This window comes from Pipistrellus kuhlii, unplaced genomic scaffold (assembly GCF_014108245.1).
Source record: "Pipistrellus kuhlii isolate mPipKuh1 unplaced genomic scaffold, mPipKuh1.p scaffold_m20_p_9, whole genome shotgun sequence".
Taxonomy (NCBI): Eukaryota; Metazoa; Chordata; class Mammalia; order Chiroptera; family Vespertilionidae; genus Pipistrellus; species Pipistrellus kuhlii.
Window position 1 is genome coordinate 1,191,992 of NW_023425595.1, and position 27,973 is coordinate 1,219,964.

Consider the following 27,973-nt stretch of genomic DNA (forward strand, 5'->3'; position numbering starts at 1 on the left):
TGGGGCCCAGGCCGGAGAAAGCCTATGCCTTTGTTTGCTGATGTGACATGAGGTCGCTGTGCTCGGGCGTGGCTGTGGCGAAGATGAAAGTGGCCTAATTGGGGCGGGGATGGGGATCGGATTCTAAAGCCCTGAGGGGCGTGGCCCGTGGAAGCTGGGGTGCCCTCAGGGTCCCCCTGGGAGGCCGCAGAGGCCGCCCCCATCCTTCCCCCCTGCAGGCAGGCGTGCATTCCCCATGAGGGCGCAGTGACCTCCCAGGCCAGGCCAGCGCCTCCCGCCAGAGGCAGACGGCGCTTACCGGGGACTCCTGAGTCCCCTCGGACCTCAGCCCGTGATGTGGGGGTGTTCCTCGGGGAAGGGGGGTCTGATCCGCCCTCTTACCCCCTCTGAGAACAAGCCACCCCATTCCTGGTCTTTATTTTGGCTGAGTGGTGAAGGGAGAGGCGGAGGGTTTAAAACTGGCAGAAAGCGGGCTTTTAGTCTGGCTGGCAAGGCTCACAGCCGGCAGAGATGGGGCCGGCCCTCCGTGGGGTGTCTGCCCCTCACACATGGGTTCCTTCTGCCTCCAAGCAGAGGCCCCCAGAAGACAGAATCCCGGGAGAGTCAAGGGATGGACCCCACAAGGTGGCCCACGGGCCTCCTTTCAAAATCCCTGCAGCTGCTCGGTGCCCGATTACTCCCGTAATAGGCGTGTGTGGTATGCACGTGCCAGCTCTGTTCCGGGCTCCACGCTCACTCCGTGCGACCCTCCTGACAACCCAGTAACACGGGCACTCTTCACTCTCAGCATCCCCGTGCTGCAGATGGGGAAACTGAGGCCCAAGGAGTTGGAGTAACATGCCCAAGGGCACACAGGTCCAATCCAGAGCTGGCTGGCTGCACACTGCCCTGACACCGGCATGCACCCACCCCTCACGCACACGCACACGTAGACACATGTACATGTATGCACAGCTCCCCAGCTGCTCCAAGCCAGCAGCCTCGGTCACCATGCATCTTTCCATCCCCCATGCCCAACACAGAGCTGGGCACACACGGCACATGCAGAGTTCTTCATATGCATTTATGAGTAATTGAAAGGACAGAATGGGGCCGGAGTGCCCACTGTGCCGGGAAGATGAGCCCCCAGAACGATTCTTCGGACGTTTATAGACACCCACCAACGGCCATGGGCCAGCTGTGATTTGGTGCATAAAGCTATGCATCAGAAATGTAAAACAAAAAGCAATCCCCCCGGCCCCAGCCTTCTCCCGATGGCCCTCTCCTCCCTGGGAGTGACTCCTGCCTGGGGCACAACATGAGCATGCTTCACTCTCAGCATCCCCACTGCAGATGGGGAAACGGAGGCCGGAGTTTTGTCCAGGTCCGTGGGAGGAGGGCTGAGCACTCCCCTCACCTTCCAGAAGGTGAAAGGGACTGGCCGGGGGCACCACGACCAGGCCTGGCAGTCCTGGTGGGCCGGCGGAGACTCTCAGCGGCTCCCTCTCTTCCAGCAAAGAGATGTGCGACCAGAGCCACAACATCACCATGTGCCCGCTGTGCGACAAGACCTGCAGCTACTGGAAGATGAGCTCAGCCTGCGCCACGGCCCGGGCCAGCCACCTCTTCGACAACCCGGCCACCGTCTTCTTCTCCGTCTTCATGGCTCTCTGGGGTAAGCAGAGGGCCGCTGGGGCCCAGGCGGCCCATGCCCGGTGAGCACAGAGGGAGGTCATGGACACAACCCCCCGCGTTACCTGCCGTTCCCAGGGTCTCCGCTGCGTCGCGGCTGCCGCTATTCTGAGTTCTTCTGACCCAGCCGGGAGCCCCTGGGAAACGCCGAGGAGGGTGCTTTGCCCTGAGAAACAGGCCTCTCTCCCGGGACCCGGCTCTGTGGCCCGGGGAGGCCGCTGCTTTGGAGCGGGAGGCCTGGCTCTGCGTTCCTCCCGCTGAGTCAGCCCCGGGGCACGTGTCTCCTTCGCCAGCGGTTCTCGGCCCTTTCCTAGTTCCTCATGGTGTGGCGACCCCCAACCATAACATTGTTTTCGTTGCTAGTACTTCGTAAGCGTGATTCTGCTACTGTTAGGAATCGTAATGCAAATGCCTGTGTTTGCCGGTGGTCGTAGGCGACCCTGCTAGCGGTTCTCAACCTGCGGCCGCGACCTCCACGCCCTGCTCTGTGCCCTCCCCTTGTGCTCGGGGCCCTCTGTGAATCCTTTCTCTGCACCTTCAGAGAGGAGCGCTAGCTTCAGGGAGCTGCGCCAGGCGCTGTTCTGAGCGCCTCACAGGAAGTGGTTCTTCACCCCCACCCGCCCCGTGGCTCTCAGAGGTACTGCCTCCATCACCCCATTTGACAGATGGACACACTGAGGCAACTTTCCCAAGCAGACACCACTAATCAGAGGCAAAGGGAGACGAGAACCCTGCGTCTGCTCCCCGCCCCCACCCCTGGGCCCTGCCCCCTCTGCTGGTGTCACTCACAGCTCTGGTGCCAAGCACCCTGAGCACCCGCCGGGCCCGTTCTTGACGGGACCAGCTCACACGGGTGCTGGACTGGCTTCCTCGTCTGCCCACCACGCCTGCCTCCCCCTCCAGAGCCTGCGCTGAGGACTGGCTGTGCCAGGCGCTGGCAGAGGCTCTGCTCGGCTTATCTCCGTGACCCCACCTCGGCGCACAGCAGAGGGAGGCTCTGTTCGCATTCTCTCGTGAGGACACGGAAGCCCAGAGAGGTTAGGTGACTTGCCCAAGGTCACACAGCTAACAGGCTCACACCAGACATGACCGATCCATGCCCCGGTCACACCTCTCCACCCCAGCCTCCTCCAAGCCCTGCTCCGTGCCCTCCTGGAGGAGCCGAGGTCCACCTAGAGCGGGTGGTGAGGGCACGCAGGCAGCAGCACCAGTACCACACGTTCAGGGTAAATCCAGTAAATCCGGTGCAGCCCCTTCCCTGCCGCCAGCTTGGCCTCTTCACACAGCTTTATTGAGCACCTACTATGTGCAGAGCAGTGCTGCTCCACACCCTCGAAGGTGTTGGCCAGCCCTCTCCAACAGCCCATCCCTGGGAGAAAAGCATGGTTCCTTCTGCACCACCATCATCGCCGCCCCCAGGAGGGAAAAGGGCAAATCTGTCTGGCTGTCTGCCCCAGCCTCCTCCAGCTCCCCTTCCACCCGGGAGGCAAGTGGGCCTGTCTGTCAGGGTCAAAAGCAAGTTCAGTCTACACTTTCCCATTGGGGAGGGGGGAATAACAGAAAAGCCAAACACTCGTACGAAGCACTGACTTCAGGAGAAAAGGAAGTTATTAGAAATCAAGACAGAAGCCACGGGAAAGAGCGTGCTGGGCTGAGAGGGGTGTGTGCCCTGTGCGGCCGCCCCAAACGGGGGTGGGGGATAGGGGTGAGGGCACCGTCCCTCTGTCCCGGGCCTTCCGCTGCTGGATTCTGAATCCTGTGCTCAAGTGTTTCTTCATTGCCCTCAGGGATCCCCTCCCACTGCCGCTCATCGCCCACTGTGTCCCTTCTTCTCTGTCCCCCAGCTTCTAACGTTACCGCTCCCGGCGACAGAGGGCGGCCCCAAACCCGTTTCTGCTGGGAGGGGCGCGGGCTGTGCCCCCGGAGGAAGGGCTCCCAGCCCGGGCTTCTAATCTCGCTTCCACGCCACGGAGGCTGTGGGCCCAGAGACCTCAGCTCCCAGCTGCCTGGAATGTATGACATTTCAAAGCCTCAAATTAGGCGTCACACACGGCAACTTAGAGGAGCCCCATTTAGCTGTTGTCCAGGATCCATTTTCTGAAATGATGGCATAATCGTGGGCTTTCACTGCCTGTTGGTTTCGTGCAGAACAAATGGAATGATTTGGTTTGAGCCCGGCCCCAAGGAGCCGGAGAGCCATGGTCCCTGCTTGAGTGAAATGGCAGAGGCCGGCGTGGAGTGGGCGGGGGACCCGGCTGAGGCACCCTGAGCTGGAGGGACACAGGGAGAGCTACGCTGTGGTTTCTGCTGGACTCGGTGAGACCGTAGAGGGCTGGGGGCCTTCGTGCCTGGCCCCGTCCCCACAGGGGCTGACAGGCAGGGCCAGGACTGCCCTCCGCTCTCAGGAAACGGATGTGCGTTGAACAAACGTGTGGCTGTTGGGAGCCGCCGTTCACAAAGCTGCAGGGGGGGAGGGGGAGGGCTGGCTGTGCTTTAAGGAGGATGCGGCCCTTAAGGATGTGCAGTCTGAGTGATGGAGCCCAGAGGGTTGGGAGACAAGGCCCCAGCTCCTGGGAGCTCGGTCCTCCCCGGGGAGGCGGCAGGTCTGCCCACAGCGGCAGGAGCACCCAGACCGGTCAGAGCCCCGCCTTGCGGCCTGAGACTCCAGCGGCAGGTCTGAGAGGTCCTGGTGACCCCCTGGCACAAAAGGCGGCGGGGAGGCCGAGCCTGGGCGTCCCCCAGGGCCTACAAGGTCACGCTCGGTCACAGAAGCAGCATTCGGGGGTGTGCTCAGGAGAGGGCCCCGGTGGCCCGCGGAGGAGGCATCAGAATTAGGGAAAGTGGAGGCAGGCCCAGGCGGAAGACAGTGGGGACAGGTCAGGACAGGGCCCCCTTTCTCCTGCCCCTCCACCCCTCCCCTCCCGGGCACCGTGTGGATGCGGCCTGGGAGGAAGCTGAAACAGAGGCCTGGGGGGAGGGCGAGTAAGCAGCCAACTCATCGCTGGGCAGGGATGGGTGGGAGGAAGAACAGGCGATGGAGGGTCAGTGTTTCTGCATGCCCCGGGCCCCAGGGCAACCGGCACAGCTGGTTCCGGACACAGCCACGGGGCCTGGGAATCGGCATTTTCACAAGCTCCCGGGGGGGGGGGGGGGGGCTCTGATATCGCAGGTCCCAGGCCTGTGCTCTGAGAAGCCCCGGAGGAAAGCAGTCCATTTCCCCTGCTTTCCAGGTGTGGCCGGTGACCAGCCGGAAATCCGTCCTGCGTGTTCTGTGATCCGATGCCACCTTGATGCCACCCCTTGTCAGACAATCCCTCTGAGCCTCAGTTTCCTCCTCTGGGAAAGGAGGAAGGAACAGCACCTCCCTCCTGTGGTTCCCGGGAGGCTGATGGGTGCTTGACAGGACAGCCCTCCCTGTAGGCTTGACTCGGGACCCCTTGACCTTTGCGCGCCCCCGAGCTTCCTTCCTGGGGAGGAGCATCGAGGATGAAGGGTGCAGCCAGTTGCCTCTCCCGTTGCAAGCTGTGTGCTCATGAAAGCTGTTCGCTCATTCAGTGAGCGCCCTGAGCTCCTGTCGGTGCCGGATGCCCGGCCGGATGCCGGGACCCAGGGCCCCGCCTCTGTCCCCACGCGAGAAGGGCCCTTTGACACGGGACAGGGGTCGTAATGGAGGGCAGTGTGGACAGTGTGAGCAGGAGAGGCCCCGGGAGGAGTCAGTTTCCTTCTGACACTGAGGAGGAGCGTGGAGGGCTCCCTGGAGGAGGCGGCGTTTGGCCGATGCTTAGTCAGTTGGGTATGCAAAGCAGGAGGTCGCGCTGAAGAGTGCAGCTCAGCAGTTAGACCACCAGCGTGGGTTTGGAGCTCGAGTGCATGGCCGTGCCTCTCCCCTCTCGCTTTCTGACCACAGGAGCACCACCGGGGACTTGGGGGTCCCCAAGATCTATGGAACGGGGCAGTTAAGAGCCCGGGCTGGCCCCTCACTGGCTTGGATGGGTAACCTTGGCCGGGACTTGATTTCCCTGTGCCTCAGTTTCTTCCTCTGTAAAAGGGGCAAGTGGCCATCTCTGCCTCGGGGAGGGGGGGGCGGGCAAAGTTCCTGTGGCGTTCCTGGCCCAGCACGATGGCACCCCCCTTCACCAAACGGTGCAGAAGCCAAGAAGGCATGTGTGCCGCCCGGTGTCTCGGGCTGCTTGGCCCTGACTTTGTGGTTTTCCTCCCCCTGCCTGCAGCCGCCACCTTCATGGAGCACTGGAAGCGGAAGCAGATGCGGCTCAACTACCGCTGGGACCTCACAGGCTTCGAGGAGGAGGAGGTGAGTGGGGGGCCTGCGCCCTCCCCCGCCCCCGCCCGTTAGCTCCTGGGGACACTCCTGGACGCCCGAGGCCCCGGGCCCAGGCAAGGCCACTCCCGCCGGCTCCTCGGTTCACATCCCTGGTGTTTGAATCACCCACGGTTGCCAGGGCGACCGTTTGATGTCTGTCGAGTGTTTCCGATCTCCATGCTCGCATGGACGCGCCGCCCACCAGTGCGGTCAGGGCCGGCTCGCCACGCTGACCTCATCGGACGCGGGGGAGGCCGGGCGAGTCTGGGAGGGAATCACCACCGCCCAGGAGGCCGGGTCCCCGAAAGCGGCTGTGAGCCTTTGCCCGGTGCCAAAGCCACTCCCCAGGGCCAGTCCCTGGGCGCGGCTGAGCCGAGCCTTTCCCAGCCGAGGGAGAACCAGACGCCGCAGCATCGCCACCTTCCCAGGACAGGGCCCCGGGCCCGGGGGCGGCCGAGAACCCTCTCCTGAGGCTCCTCGGAGCAGCCTGGCCACTGCCCTCCACATGGGCAGCTCCCGCCGGCATTCCCCGCGGGAGGAGCGGTGAAGACGAGGAAAAGCAGTGCACCACCACCCCCCCACCCCACCCCCCGCGCCTGGCGCCCACAGAGCAGAGCGGCGAGGTGTGGCCACGCTGGCCGCCACGTAACTTTATGAAACGCCGAGCTTGTCTTTTAAAGCGAGCGCTCTGCATGTTCCCTGGAACGTGGCCTCTCCCCCGTGGTTTCTTAGCATCCCTATGTTTCCCCCACACGTGCTCCCTCCCGACCCGGAGTCTGCCCGCTTGCCTTCAGCAGGGCAGCTGGGGCGGGCTCACCGTGCTGCTGGGGGCCGAGGGGACTGGAGTCTGCGGGGGGAGGCGCAGCGCACCCCGGGAGCCAGGCTGCTGGCCTCCGTCCTGATCCGGCACTGCCCTTGCTGTGTGACCCAGGCCACGTCGCCTAATCTCTCTGGGCCTCAGGGGCCTCCCTTCTTAACTACGGAGTGTGAGCTAGTTCTCACTCTAGGGGGTCTGAGGGGGGCTCAGTGGATAAGAAGCGCGTAGGGCAGGGAGGGCCCCGCACCAGTCAGTGCCCCAGGACCGGTTGCCCGCTAGCCGCCTCTGAGCTCAGCCCTCTAACGCGGGGAGCCCCATTATCCCGCCTCGCACATGGCGACGCCAAAACAGGTGCGTCCTGCTCTCCCGCGGGCAGCCCTTCAGGGGTGAGCCGGGCACAGAGCAGGTTCTTTCCCGTCACTGTTCCCGTTAGGAAGACGCAAATACAACAAAAAGCGGTCGCCATCTTGTTCTAGAAGGAGATTTAGAAGGACGTCCTTTTCATGACGTCCCTGTGGCTGGGGAAAGCTGCGGAGGGGGCCGGTCCTGTGTGTCCAGCCCTCGGGGATCCACCCCGTGATCTCTTCACCTGCCCCCGTCCCCTGCACTTGACTTTGGGGTGGCAGTCAGAGCCCTTGGGCATGAGGCCCCAGGGGACTGAATGAGGTCCGCAAGGTGGATCTCCCCATCATCCTCCCCCCCATAGCTGACCAGGGACCCTTTGGGGGTGCGTCTGAGGGGTAAAGCAGCCTCTCCATGCAGCCTGAGCTCCCGGCGTCGGCCCCGGGAGGCGAAGGAGCCCGAGTACCTCTTAGCTGAGACCCACACCGTCCAGCACTTGCCTGGGAAGCCCCAAAATCACTCAGGCTGCAAAAGCAGCAGCCTGGTCACCCTAAAGCAACAGCGACTGCGAGTGGGTCCCGGTCCCCCACGTGCTCCCCGTCTACCCGCGTGTGCCCTTCGCCCCCATCCCAGCCCGGGGGAAACTGCCTTTAGTTCAGAGGGCGTGGCCTGTTGCTTTAAAAACAGCACAAGTAATGGAGTCTTTCTGTTTGTTTGTTTTCACTTTTATGTTTCTGGTTCCCCGAAGGAGGCCGTCAAGGTTTGGAACTTTTTGTCACTCCTCTGTCCCCCGGGGAGAGGGCCCTCCTCGCGCCTCACCTGTCTCTTTCTCCCGCCAGGCCTCCCGCAGCTCCTCCGCGCCAGCGGGGTCTCTGCTTCTCCCGCCTTTGGGTCTCTCTTAACCCCGATCTTCCGTTCCAGCGCCCCTCGCTGGCCTGCTCTGGGCTGCCCCGAGGCCTGGCGCCTCCGGACGGCCCGCGCTTGCTGACACTTACCGCGTCTCTCCCGCCCCTGGTAGACGTTCTCGGGGCCAGTTCACAGCTGGGTGTTCCCAAGGGGGCCCCCGGGCACAGACTCGCTGCCAGCAGCACCCAGAGCCGGGTTCCGTGGCCTTCCCCACGGGCTGGGTTCCCAACACGGGTTAGATCCCGGGGACAGACCGCATATGGCGAGTTCTGAATTGGAGACGGTACAAAACAGCCAGCTATGAATTGGCCCCAAAGGGGGAATGGGTGGGCTGAATCTGGCGTGCGTGCTCAAGGTGAGGGTGTCAGACTCACCGTTCACTCGGCCAACGTGGTTTCTCCCACAGGACCATCCCAGAGCGGAGTACGAAGCTCGAGTTTTGGAGAAGTCACTCAGGAAAGAAGCCAAGAACAAAGAGGTATGGTAGCCACTGCTTGTAGCTTTCCTAGGAAAAACAAACAAAAAAAAAACACAGTGTGTTCATCAACCATGTAGACGAGGGCTCAGAACGTTCTGTATGTTCAACAGGGTCAATCACAAGCTGGCCCGCTAGACAGAAATATTTAGGCTCTGCAGGCCTCCATCACAACTACTCAGGTCTGCCACTGTGGCTTGAAAGCGGCCATAGACAGCAGGTAAACAAATGGGCCTGGCCCATTTGTTCCAATAAAACTTTATTTATAAAAACAAGTGGGGGGCCAGATTTGGCTCTAGGCTATAGTTTGTCAAACCTGCTGGAGCTCCATCTTCTTGATCTACCCTGAGTGTGACCTCAAACGCCAGCCAGCATTTTAACATCAAAGACCCGGTGGCTTTGCAGCTTTTTCGCAGTCCGCTGGGCAGTCATTGTGTCCGGCTCATTGTGTTCAGTGCTGGAGGATGACCTGGATGGCTTGCTCAGCCAGCGTCCCTGAGCCAATGGCCAGTTCCTTGTTCCACTCACAGACAATGAGGAGGAGAGAGAGAGGGGCGGCGTTTGGGGAGGTCCTTGAGGCCATCATCATCTTATAACAAATGCCTTTCTTTCTCCCCAAACCTGCCACTCGAGTTGGCAGTCTTACGTGTGCAGCCTGAGCACTCACCAGCCTCCAGAGTGCGTGGCTGTTTTGCGATGGGGGTGTTTGTCCATGGCTGGGACCACGCAGAGTCCTGGGCCCTTGTCAGCATCTGACCGCGGCTGGGGACCTTCGCATCATGCCTGTGGAATGGGGCCAGTGGATGCTCATCCCAGCTCCATTGTCTGCTGTCCCCTTTCACACTCAGCCTCTGGGGCTGATCAGGACAGTCCCCCAGTCTTTCCTGGCCGCTGTGTCACACACACAGAGTTTTCTGGTCCCCAGGAGCTGGGGGTCACAATCACCGACATCCCATCTAGGGGGTAAAGTGGGTGCACCAAAGCCCCCTCTCAGGCCCGTTTCCATGACAGCAGAATCCAGCTCAGTCCTCTTGTTGTCACAAAGGGGGTGCACTCTTTGAACACACTCTTCGAGTCTGAGCGGGACCCGGGGTGCAAAACTATAACCACAAAAGCCTGAGCCGTCACCCCAAATCGGGAGATTGTCTTCAGTTTACCCGATCAGAAGGTGTGACACCCCATGCCCGGTGCCTTCCGAGCAGCGACCTGTGGCCTTGAGCGGCTCCTTTACCCCTCCCGGGCCTCGGTCTCCCCTCCTGAAGGGAGGGGCGTGGATGCCAGCGTGCTCAGGGCGGCATCTCGGCCGCGGTGGCCCGGGACAGCCATGCCATGGCTTCACGGCGGCACCTCAGGGCGTGAGCAGGGTTGGCTGTTGCACCCCCTCCTGAGGGGAAAAGGGCTTTGTGGCACGTGGCACGTCCACGTGAATCGAGGGACTTCGCCAACCCCAGCGGTGGGTCTGGGTGGGCGTCAGGAGTGCCCCTCAGACCCCTCCCCCCGGCCACTCCCCCTCTGGGCTTTGACCAGAGATCTCAGGTCACATGAGAACAAGGGATGGGGTGATTTCTGCAGGCCTCTGGGGGACCCCAAGCCCTGTGTGCTTCTGATGGGCCACACTCTCTATTTCCTCCTCCGTTTCATTGGCTCCCAGCAGCTCCTTGATGGTTTTTAGTTCCCTCCAGCGGTGGCTCCAGACCCACTTGGGAAAACACAATCCACCCCTTAGTTGGTGTATTAACGCACAGCTCCGGGCGTGGCCTCCTTTATGTTGGCAGCATCCGGAGCTGGGTGTCTTTGCATAAGCGAAGCCTGTAAATCGCAGCAGCCGGTCTGTGAGCCGGGCATTGCCGAGCCCCACGGGCCTCTGACGCCTGGTCTGCCGCACCCCTCCCCGCCGGGCCTCAGCCTTGCTGTGAGGTCGGGGTCCCTGCCAGCTCCCGCTGGTGTGCAACCCCCAGAACCTGGACCGGCCCGGGCGGCAAGCACACCACGGGGGCGACGGGGGCCTGGGCCACGGTCACACCTCACCCCGTGGTGCTCTCTTGTTCCCTCCCCCCCCTCCCCCCCGTAGAGGCGCCGGGATAATCCAGAAGAGTCAACAAACAAATGGAAGCGGAGGGTTAAGACAGCCATGGCGGGGGTGAAATTGGTACTTGTCTGTGTCGGGGCGATGCGAGTCGTGACTGTTTGCGACGATCTAAGTCCGTCGCGTCCTCCTCGGCCAACTCTGACTTCTGTGTTGGTTCTTGTCCTTTTTTTTAACACTCACCATCGTGCTTCTTCGCCCTCCCGCCGCACCCCATGGTGAGCTGTGGCGTGTGTGGAGGTGTCACTGCATGGCTGTGGCTGCGGGGGGGGGCGGGGCAGGGGGGGGCGGGGCGGGGGGGGGGGGCCTTGTGCACTGTGCTTGTCACCACTGCCCGCCACCGGCCTCGCCTGCTCCTTAACACGCATGTCGCCCGCCCTGGGGCATGTCCTCGGCAGCATCCCTTGTCCGAACACTTGCATTTCCCAAGGAACGGCTCACCCAAAGTCTTGACACATCCCAGGTGGGTGACGGGCTTCTGCGCAGGGCTCCTCCCGACCCTGTGGCCGCGTGTCGCCGCCGTCCGCTGCTGCTCCGTAGCAAATATTGGGGCTGCTTGTTTGGACTCGCTCTGCAAAGGAGAATAACTACAATAGTATGGTCTGGGCGGCGGAGGGCAACGCACCTTAGACCGTCACGCCCTAGACGGGAGACCTTCAGCCAAAGAAACGGGGTCCAATACGCTTCTCCCCGGCGAGGGTCTGACGGGCTGGCTTAGAAAAGCGTTGGACACGCTTGTTGTTACTGTTACTGCCTCGCACCGAGGAAGCCCACTTCCATCATTCCGCGGCATCGTTTCCTAGGTCGTGAGACCCCAGCGGTTTCTTTGAACGCTAGACGTTTGCATCCACTCGAACTGTAAATGAGCGGGGTTTTGTTTTTTTTTTAAGGTGTTTCTCAGTATTTCTGTTGTCCAAGTTCACGGGTGCACACGCACGCACGCACACGCACATATGTGCACACATGCACTCACACGCACGCGTGCGCGTGCATGCCTCCCCGCCCGGGTGGTTCCCATGGTGACCCGCATCGTTCCGTGTTGCAGACTGACAAGGTGAAGCTGACCTGGAGAGACCGGTTCCCCGCCTACTTCACCAACCTGATGTCCATCGTCTTCATGGTAAGTTCCGGAAGGCCGAGGCGGGAGGACGCGGGGGAGCCCACCCCCAGCCTGGGGTCGGCCGTCACTGTGGCGGCCGTATGCTCCTGGGATGGTACCCCTGGAATGGGAAGGAGCGAGGTTCCCCAGCGGTCCCCTGGGGTCCGTGAGATAATTTCCCAGGTTCCCCCTCATTGGGACACCAGATTTCGAAGGTACTATTTAAGGCAAAACTGAGGTTTTTATCTTTTTTTAATTTATCTTTGTTGTTGAGAGTATTACCGATGTCCCCTTCCCACCTCCCACCCCACTGACTCCCTCCACCCTGCTCCCACCCCTCCCCAGGCCTTCACCCCAATATAAGTTCTTTAGTTAATCTTTTCTCGCCGCCTCCCCTTCCCTCTGAGATTCATCAGCCTGTCCCAAGCTTCTGTGTCTCTGGGTCTATTTCGATCGTCTGTTTATTTGGTTCATTAGATTCCACATGAGTGAGGCCATGTGACGCTTGTCTTTCTCTGACTGGCTTATTTCACTTAGCACAGTGCTCTCCAGGCCCCTCCGTGCTGTCTCAAAGGGCGAGAGGTCTTTCTTTTTCATGTTTACACCATATTCCATGGTGTAAAAGTACCACAGCTTTTTTATCCACTGATGGGCACTCGGGCTGTGTCCAGATCTCAAGCTGTTTGTAAATGGTGCTGCTGTGAACATAGGGGTACATACCTTCTTTCTGATTGGTGCTTCTGGTTTCTTAGGACATAGTGTTAGAAGCGGGGTTGCTGGGTCCAAAGGCAGTTCCGTGTTTAATTTTTGGAGGAAACTGCGCACGGTTCCCCACCGTGGCTGCGCCAGTCTGCATCCCCACCAGCAGGGCCCTGGGGTTCCCTTTGTCCACATCCTCGCCAGCACTGGCTGCTTGTTGATCTAATGATGGTAGCCATTCCAGCAGGTGGGAGGTGATACCTCCTTGTCCTTTTCATTGGAAGGTTTTTAAAGGAAAGAATTAAATAAGCTCAGACGGGACAGAAGTGACTGGGGGGCTGTGACGGGCGGGTGGGCCTGGCTGTCTCCAATGCCTCAGCCACACCTGAGCTCTCCGAGGGGTTCCCCCTTCCCCCCTCCTGCTCACGGGGCTCCCCCGGCCAGCCGTACTTTCATTCTTCCCCAAGAGGTCAGAGCCCCCTGTGGTCACTGAAGGAAAGGCTGTCGGTTTGTCCAGTCCCCCACCCTGTGACCTGGCTCCCAGGGGCCCCGGGTTCGAGGGCTGCTGAACAGGGAGCATCTCCTTCAGGTCTCACCACCTGCCTGTCCTGAGACCTCCCCTGCAGCTGGTGGGGAAACTGAGGCCTGGCGGTCCGGCCCCTCTCCCCAGGCCACCCGCCAGCAGGGGACAGCGCCACCGGCCACGAGGGCCGTCTGCCCCAGGGGCCCGCTGTTCCACATGGACTTGGGGCCAGAGGCTTATCTCGGTTTTCCAGGCTGGGATAAGGGCAGGGCCGAGGGAGGACTCAGTTTCCCCTCGTGCTCTTACACACGCTAAAGGGGGATTTCAACTAATGGAAAGAAATCCCCGGAGCCAACTCGATGGGGCTGGGGCTGTTGTGCCATCCAGATGACTCTGGGCGGGTCGGTCTGGTCTTGAGGGCCCTGGGGCACACGCTCCAATGTCATGTGAGTGTCCCCTCTGGGCAAACACGGAGCTTAGTGCCCGGGGGGGAGGGAGGGGCGAGCACCTCAGGATGACGTGGTCCCTACCCAGAGCCTCCCTGGGGCTCACGTCACAGGGGACGGGATGCGGAAGCAGGGGACGGAGGCACCTGGCGGAGAAGGGGCCGTGTCCTTGCAGAAGGACCCGCGGGGGGGGGGGGACAGGAAGGGGGGGGAGGGGCGGCTGGGCCCTCCTGCACCGCAGCGAGGAGCCCCTGGCTGCATGCCGCTTCCCGGGCGGCCTTGCAGGGCGTTGAAGCTCCTCGTAAGCAACAACGAGGAGGCGGGCCGTGCAGGGCAAGTCTGGCCGCTCCACGATGCCGCCAGACACTGACCTCCCTGGCCTTCCTCGCACCCATCCCAGGCGTCCTCTTAGTCACCACAGGGCTGCTCCCGCCCCGCATCCCTCCGCTCTCCCGGCGGGAGGAAGGGTCAGGGCCAAGGGGAAGGGGATCGTGCCGGTGGAGGCAGCCCCTCCCTGAAGGTGCTTCCCAGACACCTGCCACCTGGGTCTCCCGGCCCGCTCCCCCTGCCTGCATCTCGCCAGTCAGACCCTTTCCCGTGGGCCCGCCGTCTGCAGGGACACGGGAGCATGGGCACACCGTCCCTCCCAGCAGAGGCAGGCTAGTGGGCAAGGGAGGAGCTGGCCCCTGATGTGCTGCCCCCCACCCCCACCCCCACCCCATCCAATGGCTCAGTAAGCTTTGTCCCACCCACAGGAGCTCCCTTCACAGGAGCTTTGGGTGGAGCACCTACAACGTGCCCGGTGTTCCTCCCGGCGTAGAGACCCCGAGTGGCCATGCCAGCCAGCCCCAGGCCCGGGCGGCCCTTTCCTTCCCAGGGTAGCTGCACCCAGGAAGGAGGCTGCACGGGGCTTGCCTGTCATGGGGACGTGCCCCCCCCCACCCCCCACTCTGGCTGGGAAAGGGGAGGCCCGCAGGCCCGGCCGCCTGCCTGCCCCTCCGCACGCTGGCACGAGGGCCTTCTCGGGGCCAGGGCGGTGCCTCCCCCTGGGAGGGGCCCCTTGGCAGGAGCCGGGGATTTCCGAGGAAAGCCCTTGTTCCCAGAGCCGGCAGAGAGCGGTGCCCACACCTCCGAGTGGGGCCGCCCCTCCGCCCGGGTGTGGTGTGGCCGCTGCTGTCTCTCGGGCAGGGTGTGGTCCCCCTTTAGTCACCAGCAGAAGCACCGTCGCTGGCCCAGAGTTCAAAACAAGAGCTTTGCTGGGAGACTTCCAGTGGCTGCGGGGTCCCCAGGGGTGAGCCAGGCTGCGGGCGCAGAGCGCACCCCCGGGCCCCCGGGACTGTCCCAGGAGCCGCCCGGCACCCTCCTACAGAGCCGGGCCCACCCCCCGCTCCCTAACGGAGTAAATGTGTGAGGATGCGGACACCCAGGGGAGCGGGAAGAGCGTGGAGCCTGTGGTGTGTCCTGGGGACTAGGACTCGCAGGTGGCCTCCCCCTGGGGCAGGACAGGGTCTCCCCGGCTGAGTTAGGGTCTTTGAGGAAAAGGAAACGGGACCCAGGCAGACAGACAGACAGACAGTGCCACACGGAACAGCCTTGTCATCCTAACCAGCTGCCCGCCCCCCATCGCCCAGGCCACCTCCAGCCCAAGTTGTGTGGGACGTTCCAGTCCAACGGGGGGGGAGGGGGGGAGGGCAAGGAGAGGGGCTCGCTCTTGGGGACAAGCCAGAGGGTGTTGGTGACCCCAGGGAGGTTGAGAGAAGGGACCCCATTGGACGGTCCAGCCAGGCCTGCAGCAGCCTCCACCGAGAGTGTGTCTCTACTTCTGCTCGTCACCAGGTTGCGGGGGGGGGGGGGGGAGCCCCCACTAGGTGGTCAGTCTGGTGAACCCCACTTGTGTGCGGGGTGACCTGGCCTGGTGGCAGACCACTCAGTCTCTCCTGGAAAACAGACACCAGTCCCTTGTTGGTGTCTGCGGAGTTAATGCCACTGAGGCCCTGGTGTGTGTGGGTGACAGGAAGCTGAGGGTGGAGGGGGTGCTGGCTGGGGAGCACCAGGGGGGGTCCGGGAGACCCAGGTGGCCCAGCCGAGGCGTCCCTCCTCCTCTGCAGATCGCGGTGACCTTCGCCATCGTCCTCGGCGTCATCATCTACAGAATCTCCACCGCCGCCGCCTTAGCCATGAACTCCTCCCCCGCCGTGCGCTCCAACATCCGGGTCACGGTCACGGCCACCGCGGTCATCATCAACCTGGTGGTCATCATCCTGCTAGACGAGGTCTACGGCTGCGTGGCCCGGTGGCTCACCAAGATCGGTGAGCGCCCGGGTCCGGGACGCGGCCCGGCCGGCCCTGGAGCCCGCGGCCCCTCCTGCCCTGGGGCCTCCGGCGGGTCCCGTCCCTCCTCTGGCCCCGTCCCCTGAGAGCCGCGTGGGGCGGTCAGCCGGCCACTCAGCGGCCTGCGTCTCCTCCCTCCAGAGGTGCCCAAGACGGAGAAGAGCTTCGAGGAGAGGCTGATCTTCAAGGCGTTCCTGCTGAAGTTTGTCAACTCCTACACCCCCATCTTTTACGTGGCTTTCTTCAAAGGCCGGTAGGGACCCCCTCAGCCACTGAACTTGCTGCCTCCCCGCCACTCGCTGCTGCCAGGCCCGTGGGAGGGTCCTCTCCCTGTGCCCATAGGCGGGGGGCACCGTGGCCCAGAACAGAGCAGTCAGGATGGTTCTGAGTTCTAGTGACTATGGGGGTGCCAGGCGGCAAGGATCCTGGGCATTAGGGCCCCAGAACATTAGGGACCCCAGATACCAGGAACCCTAGGCAGTGGGGACCCCAGATAATAAGGACCCCAGGCAGCGAGTGCCAGGTGCCTCCGCAGTCGGTCAAGATGCCTCGGGGCGAGGGCCTTGGGAGGAGGTATGAGAAATGCCGCTGCTGACCAGCTCCACATGCCAGGCTGGTGACGGGGTGAGCCCGTGTCTGGACCTCCGGAGCCATCCTGGCCTGTGAGCCCCTTTTCTAGACCCCCTACCGCCCCTCCTGCTGGGGCTGGCAGATCTGATCCCAGAACCCCCCTCCCCAAAGGCTCCTCAGCATCCCGTAACTTCCAGAACCACAGGGTCCTCCCACCCTGGGGTCCCAGAGCCCGGCCAAGGGGTCCAGGCCCCCTGAGAGCATCCGTGATGACGGAGCAGCCCCAGAGGCCCCCAGCCCTCGCCTCCCACAGGAAGCTGAGAGGCAGCCTCAGGGACCACCACACCCAGCCTCCAAGGTCCCTGGGGTTCCGTGGCCCCGCCATGGTGGGTGACAGCTTGGCTTACTCCCCCCCTGGGCTCCCCACTTCCGTCCCCCCTCAGCCACTAGGTTCCCTGTTACGTTTCTTACCCCGTGTGGGTTTGGGAATCACAGGGACACTGAGCCAACAGAACATCCCCGGTCATTTTTTAGCCATTGGATCAGGCATTTAATACACTCCAGGCTGTGCCTTCGGGACTCCCAGCTCGCCCCTCCCCTGGGAGGGGCCCCCCACGCTGGGTCTCTGCTGTCTAACTGCCCCCCCAACCATTACAGGTTCGTGGGGCGCCCCGGCGACTACGTGTACATCTTCCAGTCCTTCCGCATGGAAGAGGTAATGAGCTCGCAAGCCTCCGTGCCCCCGATCCATCTCCCTCTGTCCCCTCAGCACCCGGCCGACTCCTGCCTTCCCGTGGGAGCCCCTCTCCCGGAGGGTGGCCGGGCTCTGACAGTCTTAGGCGTGTCCATACAGGATCACTCCAAAAGGGCCATCTCTTCAGAGCCAGGGAAACCCAGCAAGGGCGCCGATTTCTTCCCTTTTCCTGTTAGACCGAGAATCTGTTCTCCTTTGGTTAAGATGAGGGGAAAGCGAAACTCAGCTACCTTTAACACTGAAATGTGCCCGCTTCTCTTCCCCCAAAAAACAATGCTGGGGACCTGGGGCCACCGCGGGTCTGGTCAGGGCACCCACCGTCCCCTGCCGCTGGGTCCCGGCCCCAGACCAAGCTGGGGCTTCTGAGCCTGCCTCTGGGGACCAGGTCAGCATTTCCAACCCCCAGAATAATTCCACGTATCGGAAAACAAAGGGGAGTGTCCTCCTGGTGAAGACCCAGGGGAAGGGAAGATGGGGATGGACATCAGGTACAGGGCGATCTGGCTGCCCGGGGCACAGCCTAGAGGCTCAACCCCCTGGAGTGCCAGCCTCACCCACGGGAACAGATGTTCGCAAACGGCCCAGCCAGGGCTTTCCTCTAACGTGCCCTCCACATAGACGGTGCCCTGTCCACCTCCTCAGTGTTGGGAGAAGTCGGTGACAGGCCTTCCTAGAATAGAATAAAGCAAAAGCCGTCATCTTTTTTTATTTTTATTTTTTTATGAAATGATGGCTCTGCAAGATAAACTTTCGGGTAAGAATATAAAAAGGTGTGGTAGGGACTCAAAGGGGAGTCCTCTGTCCTCAGGGGGTCTTCCAGGGTGTCCTGAGTTCTCATTATACCGGCCCCAGCCGAAGGCCCCACAAGCCCCTAAGGACAGGGGCATTAGGTGGCTGGCTGGCTCACCGTGTGGCTTCCCAACTGCGGGGACCTCAGCCTGCCGTGGCCGTGGCCGTGCAGGGTCTGTGGACAGACAGCCGGTGTGAGGGACGAGGCGCTGGCCTTGGGGGAGAAGGGGAAGCCCAAGAGCAGCTGGCCTGGCGCTGCCCATCCTGGCCGTGCACTCCCCCCCTGAGCCTGGGCGCAGCCCGGCGGCCTGCAGGCCAGGCGCGCTAGCTTCCCAGGGGCAGAACGAAACACCGCAGATGGGAGGCTCAAAACAGCAGAAATCGCCCGGCCGGTGTGGCTCAGTGGTTGAACATCGAACTATGAACCAGGAGGTCACAATTTGATTCCCAGTCAGGGCATAGGCCCCGGTTGTGGGCTCGATCCCCAGTAGGGGGTGTGCAGGAGGCAGGCAGTCAATGATTCTCTCTCATCATTGATGTTTATCTCCCTCTCCCTTCCTCTCTGAAATCATGTAAAATATTTAAATAAATTAAAAAATTGATTCCCTCATAGTTCTGGGGCCAGCCGTCCAAACCCCCGGTGTCAGCCGGGCTGCCCTCCTTCCAGAGGAGAGGGGCTTTCCCCGGCCTCGCCCGGCGTCCGTGGCCATGGGCAGTCCCTGGCGCTCCCTGGCAGACAGACACGGCACTGCGATCTCTGCCTCCCTCCGGCTTCCCTCGCCTTCTCTGCGGCTCCCTGTCCTCTTCCTGTAAGGACATCAGCCATTGGACGGGAGCCCATGATTCACCGTGTGACCTCATTCTAACGTGGTCACGTCAGCAAAGACCCTGTTCCCAAATAAGGCCCCCTCCTGGGGTTCTGGGATTAGGACGCGGACCTCACTTTGTGGAGGACACCCTTCAGCCCCCCCTCCCCCCCCCCCCGCGAGGGCCGAGCTCCCCTCCCGGGGGGCTGGTCCTCTCTCCCGGGCCCTCGGGGTAGGTGGGGTCTCACGCGCCCTCCCTCTGCCCGCAGTGCGCCCCGGGCGGCTGCCTGATGGAGCTGTGCATCCAGCTCAGCATCATCATGCTGGGCAAGCAGCTCATCCAGAACAACCTGTTTGAGATCGGCATCCCGTGAGTACCGCCGGCCGGGAGCAGGGAGATCCGGGGCCGGGGCCTGGACCAGGACGGGGTGGGGGCGTGGGGATGCCAGACAGGGAGGTGGTGAGGACCGAGCGGGAGGACCCGGCGGCAGCTGCTCCACCGGGAACGGGGAAGAGGAGGCGGAGGACGCTGCTCCCCGACTGGCTGAGGTGCAGAGTGCCCACAGGCCCTGCGGTCGGCAGGCGGAGGCCGTGCCTGCTTACCCAGCATCCTTCCGGAACCGTGGCCCGGTCCCTCTTCAGGGCGCCATGATCTGCCTTCTCTTTCCGCCCTCCCCGGGCCCGCGTGGGCCCGGCCAGGCCCTGGGCACCTTCAGGGCCTCCCTGCCATTTTAGGTGGCCATGGCCCTCCCCGCGCCCCTGCTTCCTGTGACCCCCGCCGCCGGGGGCCAGGGCAAAGAGGGCCGTGGACAGTTAGAGAGCTCAGGGTGGGAAATGACGGCTCAGGGACCTGGGTGCTCGGCTTGCTGTGCAGACGCGCGGCCCCCGGAGCCCGCCCTCCCGCGGCCTGACCGCGGCCCGGCCTTGCTTCCAGGAAGATGAAGAAGTTCATCCGTTATCTGCGGCTGAAGCGCCAGAGCCCCGCCGACCACGACGAGCACATGAAGAGGAAGCAGCGCTACGAGGCGGACTTCACGCTGGAGCCGTTCGGGGGCCTCACCCCCGAGTACATGGAGATGAGTGAGCACAGCACGGCGGGCGTGGAGGGGGCGGGCGCCTCCTCACCAGGGATGGCCGCGCTTCCTGCGCTCGGGAGGGAGCCCAGGGGTGGCCCGGAACTCTCAGAGGCGGAGCGAGGGACAGACGGAGAGGTCAGGCCACCACCCGGAGCCTCCCTGACCCCACCCCACCCGCCTCCCTCTGCTCTGGCCACACGGGAGGGCCTCCCGCTGTCACCCAGACACAACGGCCACCTCTCCTGCGCGAGCAGTGCCAGGAATACTCTCCCCCAATCCTGGCATGACTCCCCCGCTTCCTTCCCCAGGGGCTCAGCACCCAGTGTCCACCCCAGAAGGCCTCCCTGACCACAGTGTAAAAGGGGGCAGCCCCTCCCTGCACACGGCTCCCTTTACCCTCTGACGTGATCAGCTCGTCCCATCCCGTCCCGTCTCTTTCCTAGCGGGCCCCCTGCACCCAGAGCAGGCCCAGGTGGGCGGTGGGCACTCAGTGCGTACCCACTGAATGCATGGATGGGGGAAGGAGGTCTTAGGGGGCAGTGCCCCCTGGCCACCACAGACAGGTTATTTAAAAGGTGGGTTCCCTGGCCCATCCCGGGTCTGTGCGGGCTGAGACCCGGGGCTGTGGGTTTTCAAAAAAAGCCCTGGGCAAAGGCCGCCAGGCGCCATTCTGCCGCGGTGAGGCAGTGCGGGGCAGGGCGACCTGGGGCGGAGCTCCCTGCTTTATGGCCAGCCTGCCCTGCGCTGGTCCATGTAAGCCCTGCCCGGCCTCCCAGGGGTGCAAGGAGCTCCGTGCCGCCGTTGACTCAGAAGGGAAAGAATCTGGAGGCTTGGGATGAAAGGAAACCGTAGTGTGTTTGGAGGACATTCTCTGTTTCTTCCTGGAATAAAATCCAAGCTGAACCAGAGGCAGGTGGGCTGGTCCACCCAGCACTGGGTGCGGGAGAGCCTGCCTCCCTACAGCCCCCCTGGGGGGGGGGAGGGGCAGCCTGTGATGGGCTAAGATATGAAATCGTTTCTCAGAGGTTCATTGCTGTGATGGCTGGAGGGTGAGCTCCCTTTTCCCCTGGATGTGATGAAATTAGATCCTGGGACAGGCTCCTCCCGCCCACCCAGGGAGCTCCCTGCTGCTCCCCAGTGCTCCACACCGCTCTGGGAGGCTGGGATTGACTTATGGACCAGCGGGGCCGAAAAGCACGCAGGGCGGGCTGGCCATAAAGCAGGAAGCTCCGCCCCAGGTCGCCCTGCCCCGCACCGCCTCACCGCCTCACCACGGCCCAGCAGGGCCCAGCCGCGCTTGCCCAGGGCTTTGTTTGAAAACCCACAGCCCCAGGTCTCGCCCGGCTCAGACCAGGGATGGGCCAGGGAACCCGCATTTTAAATAACTGTGGTGGTGGCCACGGGGCGCTGCCCTCTGGAGCTCTCTGCAGGAGTCTTCAGACCTTTCCCTCATCCTTCATCCAGGGGGCGCCCCACCACACCCCCCGCCTGCCTCCCCCTCGAGGCCAACTCTCTGGGCACCCAGAGCACATGGGATCCCAAACACAGCAAGGAAAGGCCCAACCTAGAATGTCCTGCCCCCACCCCAACCCCACCCCCATTCCTGGCCCAGGGGAACCCACTGCCTCAGCCTCAGCAGCCCCTGGCCCGCACGCTGAGCTTATCCTGGTCCCCTCACCCCCAGAGCCTATCGGCCCCCAGCGTACGGCCCAGGGGCCACATGGAGCCCCACCCACTGTGCTCGGGGCAGTGGCCACACTCAGCTGCCCAGGCACACCATGACGTCCTGTCACCTCCTGTGCGCCACCTGCACCAAGTGCCGGGGCCGGGTCCTGTGGTGCATGCAGTTCCTGAACCTGCAGCCCCACTCGGTTCTGCTCAGCAACCTTTTCCTGTCCCCTCCGGAAAGCCGCAGAGGGGGCCTGTCCGTGATGAGGATGAGGAGGGAGAGGGAGGGGTCTGAGGCAGGGCAACATCACCCTGCACACTGGTCCCTGCCCGGCTCCCCCAGGCCCGATGGGAGGGGTGACGAGGGCTTTTGGAGACACTGGCAGGCCCCTCACGTGCAGGAACGTCTGGCCGATGGGAGCTTAGGGGCCCACGAAGGTCCTTCTAACCCAGGCACAGTGGCCAAGCCTGGGCCCTGGTACTCACGGGGCATTTTCCCCCATTATTGGTTATTGATTTCTCTTTTTTACTTTGCAATTACACTTTACATTCAATATAACATTGTATTATTTTTAAGATTAAACATGTGATAGATGAGGACTTATGGGCCAGCTGGGCCCATGGTTCAAGGGTCACACTCCCTGGTCACCTTCTTCCTCGGGAGGCAGAACCCCAGTGGTCAGCTCCTGGGGCTCCGGGGTGAGGGCACCCCCTCCCGTGCTGGAGGCTGATGGCTCCCTGTCTCTGCAGTCATCCAGTTTGGCTTCGTCACCTTGTTCGTGGCCTCCTTCCCCCTCGCCCCGCTGTTCGCGCTGCTGAACAACATCATCGAGATCCGCCTGGATGCCAAGAAGTTCGTCACCGAGCTGCGCCGGCCGGTGGCCGTCCGGGCCAAAGACATCGGTGAGCGGCCGCGGGGCGGGTGTGAGCAAGCACCTGCTGAGTTTGGGGAAGGGAACCCGCTCTGCCCGAGGGAGAGCCAGGGCGGGCAAAGGGGGACCGGGCGCGGGGTCCCCGGGGGCTGCTCACTGCACCTTGCCTGGATGGAGACTCAGAGTCTCGGGGTGGGGGTGATGCACAACCCGAGGGCTCCTCACTCTCCCACCCCCGGGGGCTGACCCAGAGGGGACCTCCAGAGCCGCACCCCTGTGCGAGGAGCGTGGCCCCCAGAAGCTTATGCTGCACCAGGTGGCAGGTGGCCTGCGCTGCGCACCCCGGACAGGCCCTGGGAAGCCTGGACCCCGGGCCCAGCGGCAGGAGAGGGAAGAGCATGGCCTCCTGTCCCTCTTCCTTATGATTCTCGGGTGCCCGCGGGCCCCAGGCCGGTGTTTGCTTTGGCGCCCTTTGCTTGGCAAAGCCCTGGCTGCCCCCTGCAGCCACATCCTAAAAGCTGCCAACGCACCAGGGGGAGAGGAGCTGGGCAGCCTCGGCCTCCGTGCTCCACGGGGGAGAGCGGAGCGGGGCGCGGCGGCCGTGGCTCCCACCGGGAGCCAGGCGTGGAGCGGGGCTCCGGACTGGGGGAGGTTGGCTCTGGTTCTCGCTGGTTCTCTCGGATCACCGCTCACTTCCTGGTTCCTGTACGGTTGGGTGAAGGCATAATCTGCCTCCTTTCACGGGTTTATTTATGGGCTTCTTCGCCGTAACCTTTTCCTGAAGAGGCTTTTGTGTTCCTCCTGTGATCCGTGCAGGGCCCCGGGGGGACAGAGGGCCCCGTGGCCCCTGTGACCTGCACCCACGGGGGGTGGGGAGGGACGGCTGGGGAAGCTCTGCCTGGGCACGGAGCGGGGGCGTGGCCCGGGCTGCAGGGCACCCAGCCCTGCGCGTGGGAACCGGCCTCTGCTTCCCAGCCCTGACCTCTGACACCAGATTAACCCGCTTCCGGCTCTCGGCCTCCTTCGGCGGAGCCTCCGGGAACAAACTCCTGCCGGCGTTCAGCTCCGGGCGCTGCGTGTGGTCACGGGTGAGAGCAGCCCTGGCGTGTTCCTGGAAATGGGGCTTAGCACCTGGGGTGGCAGAGGCGCCTCGGAGAAGACGGCTCCCCCACGAAGGAAGCCCAGACATTTTCCCAAGAGCCTGGTCCCTGGCTCCTGGGGATCCGCAGAGCCGCGGTTCTCACCGCGGAGCTCGGCCACGCACCCGGGGAGAGGCAAGACGCCGAGACAGGCTGCTCGGGCCCTGGTTTTGCACTTTTTAAGCAGGGCCCCACGATTCCGGTGTGGGGGTCACTCAGAGGCCCACTGGCCCCACGTGAATTCGCTGTGGCACCTGTAAGACAGGCTTGGCTCCCAGCTTTGGGGATCGCTCTGCTGGCCCACCCGTTCCCCACTGTCCCCAGCCCGCCATGGGCCCGTTTCCTGGTGCTGAGCTCAGCTGCCTCCCGAGGGAGCCCCCTACCCAGCGGCAGCACCCTTCCCCCGGCTACCTGTGCCCAGCACCCCAGCACCCCAGCTCAGAGGCCACAAACTCAGGCCCCACGGGGGGCGGGGGGGGCCCGTGAATGGGTGACGGCACCCTCAGGGTGCTGACACGGCCAAGGAGCAATACAAAGGGAACCACTCCAGCTTGTATCTGGATTCGGTCAGCCCTCCCAGGCCCGGCTCAGAGACCGCTGACCGGAGGAGGGCCAGCAGCAGGGGGCGCTGTCACGGGATCCTCGCACACCGGCCTCGGGCGCCGCCTCCAAGTCCATGGTTTCTAGCTTCTGGGCCACACAGACCTGGAATCAGGTCTCTGCAGACCACCAACATGCACCCCCAAAATCGGAACCCAGGGAGCGCCCGGGTGCTCACTGCTCTCCTGCCCCAAAGCAGCCTCTGCCCTGCACAGAGAAACCCCACCCACCACATTCCTCCCTGATGACTGGCACACTCGCAGGCCCCTCCCGCCCTTTCTGAGAAGTGCTGGTGGTTGCGGGAATCAGATCTGGTTCAGCAACAGGGCTCCTGGCCCAAGGGGACTGGGTTAGGGTCAGGCAGGAGGCACGGGGCCCCTTCCCGGGAGTCGCATCACCGAGGCCCTAACAGGCAGGGCCGGCTCTGGGCCCCCAGACAAGGCCCTTCCTTCCTTCCTGGGCCCGGCTGCCAGGGAGGCCCGTGGCGGAACCCCTGCTTCTCAGGGTCCTTCTCCCCTGCGTTCCGGTGCCACCGGAAATGGTCATGACACCCAGACGTGACCCAGGGCCGCTGGTTTGCTCTTTGACCCCTGCACTACCCCTGGCTTGTCCCTACATAGAGGGACAGAGGAAAGAGCTGCATAACAGTTCTGGGCTTGGCCTCGCGTTACCATGCCATGGGCTCCTATGGGCAAGAGCTACACCCGACTTGAATCTTGGTGGTTCTAGAAAAGAAAAAAAAAAAGGTGTCGTCCAGCCAGCCAGTGGGTGAACAGGCTCCCGGGAGCTTGCTCAGGATGCCTGAGGGACCGGCTGGTTTGAAGCACTCATGTAGGAGTTAGGATTTGCTCACAAGCAGCGGGTGAGCCTGCAGGGGCCCAGGCTCTGGGGTCAGCGGGTGCCTCTCTGGGTCCCTGAGGCCAGCCGCGGGGGCTCCCTAACGCTGTGCTTCTGCCTCCCCAGGAATCTGGTACAACATCCTCCGAGGCATCGGGAAGCTTGCCGTCATCATCAACGTAAGTGACAGCGGGCGGGCCAAGGGAGGCCCTGGCTGAGCTGCCTGGCCGCCCATCGCACCCCTCCCCCGCCCCTCCCAGGGAGCTGGGCACCCTCTGCTTTCAGCCTGGGCGGGGCCGCGGCTGCAGCAGCGTCTCCTCTTTAGAAGTGGCCGTTGGTCGTGCTGAGACGCTGTGGTGAGAATCACCAATTCTCCTCAGCCTTTTCCTGCGGCCCTGAGCAAAATGCTCTACCATGCCCACCTTGACCCCTAAGTCCACTCTCCCTAGAGTCCTGAGGATAAACAAGAGAGAGACAGAGACAGAGAGATACTGAAAGAGAGAGATTCCCCTTAGGCAATTTTTTTTGCTCTCTCTCTTTTTTTTTTTTTTTTTTTTTTTTAATATATTCTATTGATTTTCTACAGAGGAAGAGAGAGGGATAGAGAGTTAGAAACATCGATGAGAGAGATTCATCGACCAGCTGCCTCTTGCACACCCTCTACTGGGGATGTGCCCGCAATCAAGGTACATGCCCTTGACCGGAATCGAACCTGGGACTTTTCAGTCCGCAGGCCAACGTTCTATCCACTGAGCCACACCGGTTTGGTCTCTTTTTTTTTTTTTTTTTTTTAAGTGCCTGGCCAGTGTGGCTCAGAATCATCCTGTGCACTGACAAGTTGCTGGTTCAATTCCCAAGCAGGCTCCATCCTTGGTAGGGCGTGTGCAGAAGATGGCCAATAGATGTTTCTCTAAACCTCGCCCTCTCCTTCTCTCTCTCAAAATCAATTTTTTAAATCTCAAACAAAAAACCACGAGGCACAAGGATTGTACAGTGGGTGTTGTTAGTCCTGTGTAACCAGAAGAAAAATGGGGGCACAGAGAGGTTAGGTGACTTGCCCAAGGCCGCACAGCGAGTAAGAGGCTGCCAGCATTCATCTCATGCCCAACGGTGTTATGTCCCCAGCTCCTTGGGCTGCCGGAGGGACTGACAGGAATGCCCCCCAACCCTTCATTTGTTCACTCGGCATTTGGTCACGTTACTAACTCGTGGGCAGGGCGCCCCACGATCAGGCCCAGAAACCGTGGGTCCTATGCTCACCCTGCTGTTCCCCCCAGGCCTTCGTCATCTCCTTCACGTCGGACTTCATCCCCCGCTTGGTGTACCTGTACATGTACAGCCAGAACGGGACCATGCACGGCTTCGTCAACCACACGCTCTCCTCCTTCAACGTCAGCGACTTCCAGGAGGGCACGGCCCCCAACGACCCCCTGGACCTGGGCTATGAGGTGCAGATCTGCAGGTACTGCCACCCGTCCCGTCCCCCACCTCCTACCCCCCGCCCTCCCTGTGAAGAGCCCGGTTTCTGGGAGAATCCAGTTCAAGCCAGGATTCTTCCAGGAGCAAATTATAGGACAGCTCCATGGTACTCTGAGAAATAACAGATCCCTTTGCCCTTTTAACTACAAAGTCCAGAGCAGCTTCAGGCATGGCTGGATCCAGGTGCTGCCGTGTGCCATCAGGGCCACTCAGGGGCTGCCTCCCAGCTCTGTTTCCTCCACGCTGGTGTGGTTTTCCTGGCAGACAGGGAGGTCCCCCAGCGGCTCCTGCTCTGTACCCTTGCCCCAGCAGTCCCAGGGGCAAGAATGTTTCCTACCCAGGAGTCAGCAGTCCCGGGCCCGAGTCTCTTGGACTCTGCAGGTGCCGCCGATGGCGCGGCAGCAGCAGACACGCCCAGCTGGCGAGTGATCAGTGAGCAGCGGCACGGTGCCCTGCGGGCTCTGTGGCAGGGAGGGGCCCGTATTTCACCATACACACACAGGTGGGCACATCCACCCGGGAAAGGCAGAGGATGACCGGCTCCGACCCTCTGCCCGTCCTATCGCAGGCAGGTGCCCCAGGTGCCGGGCGGGCAGAACCGGAGCCCCAGCCTCCGGCTCGTCAGGAGCACCAGTACCTTTGTGTCGTTTGAGCGTTCATGCCAAGAACACGCTCAGGCTTGACCTGCCTGTCTAAACTGACGTTCAGAGGAAGGACAGTTCCGAAGAAAGAAGGCAGGGAGGCGTGTGGCCATTTCATTAGGAATCCCCTCAGGGGGTGTCCGTGCTGATGTCTGTAGGGTCCGCCTCGGGTTTTAGGACCAGGAAGCAGGTCACGGGCATTGGTTAAGGACGCAGCTCCCCACCCCGTGCATTCGTTCGGGTGTCCTGCTCACATGCGGGGAGGCCAGGGAGGCGGGGGGAGGGCCCCGTTATGTGAAGGGTCTTGTTGCTTTTACCCCTGTGGACATGGGAGGCTGTGGGCCAGACCGACGCACTCCCCAGAATTCGCTGTCAGCCAGGTTCACCCCATCCTTTGGCCATGATCACGGGCTGCAGGTGCGGTGAGATCCACACCTCCGCTGGCCGCGCCCGTGACAACCCACTTCCTGGAGGAGCTGGCTGTGGGAGGGGCGGCACCGAGCCCAGCCTGGGGCGGTGGGGGTGAGAGGCGGCAGAGCTGAGAGCTGCGATGCTGGTGGCTATTACTTATTCCTGTTCTAGGACAGGTCTTGTCTCATGCAATGCCACAGCCACCCCCAGAGAGGACATTAATACTGTGATTCTGCCCAGGGGAGCTAGGGTGGCTAAGGAGAGCCACACACAAGGAAAAACATAAGATCATCCCTGATAGAGGTCAGTGCAGGTGGAGGCAGCTGGGCATATCTGTCTGTGGGCTTTGAGGGATGCATAGGAGTTTGCCAGGTGCCCCAAACACATGTCCCAGTCTCCCGATGCAGCAGGCCTTGAGCATGGAAAGGAGGACACGTGTGTGTGTGGCTTCTGATGCTGGGAGAACACGGGCTGCCTGTTCCCAGCGGAGTTCAGGTTGGGCAACTTCCGTGCCGCTCAGCAGCTGGCACCAGACTGCGGGTTCCCAGCCCGATCCCATCCCCAGGGCTGGCAGCTTAGCCCTCCCATCCAGCTCACTCCAGAGATAGAGCTTTG

The 27,973-nt window shown here is 62.5% G+C and overlaps 1 protein-coding gene and 1 long non-coding RNA gene across 8 annotated transcripts in view; both read left to right on the forward strand.

Moving 5' to 3' along the window:
• The window catches only part of ANO1 (anoctamin 1), a 137,280-nt gene that overhangs the window by 106,579 nt on the left and 2,728 nt on the right, over positions 1–27,973 (forward strand). For 3 of the 7 annotated variants that reach the window (XM_045577470.1, XM_036427831.2, XM_036427837.2), the window contains 14 exons: positions 1,494–1,654; positions 5,901–5,983; positions 7,900–7,911; positions 8,464–8,535; positions 10,604–10,681; positions 11,664–11,738; positions 15,494–15,695; positions 15,858–15,969; positions 16,944–17,001; positions 18,905–19,005; positions 19,570–19,715; positions 22,130–22,282; positions 24,954–25,006; positions 26,105–26,289. In XM_045577470.1, the coding sequence (XP_045433426.1) occupies positions 1,494–1,654; positions 5,901–5,983; positions 7,900–7,911; positions 8,464–8,535; positions 10,604–10,681; positions 11,664–11,738; positions 15,494–15,695; positions 15,858–15,969; positions 16,944–17,001; positions 18,905–19,005; positions 19,570–19,715; positions 22,130–22,282; positions 24,954–25,006; positions 26,105–26,289 (1,491 nt within the window). The remainder of the gene's footprint in view (positions 1–1,493; positions 1,655–5,900; positions 5,984–7,899; positions 7,912–8,463; positions 8,536–10,603; positions 10,682–11,663; positions 11,739–15,493; positions 15,696–15,857; positions 15,970–16,943; positions 17,002–18,904; positions 19,006–19,569; positions 19,716–22,129; positions 22,283–24,953; positions 25,007–26,104; positions 26,290–27,973) is intronic. The other 4 variants (XM_045577471.1, XM_045577472.1, XM_036427829.2 and 1 more) reach the window with 3 other exon arrangements.
• Positions 26,324–27,644, forward strand: LOC118713375. Its single transcript, XR_004986261.2, has 2 exons — positions 26,324–26,887; positions 26,932–27,644. It is a non-coding gene; the product is annotated as an uncharacterized LOC118713375 (long non-coding RNA).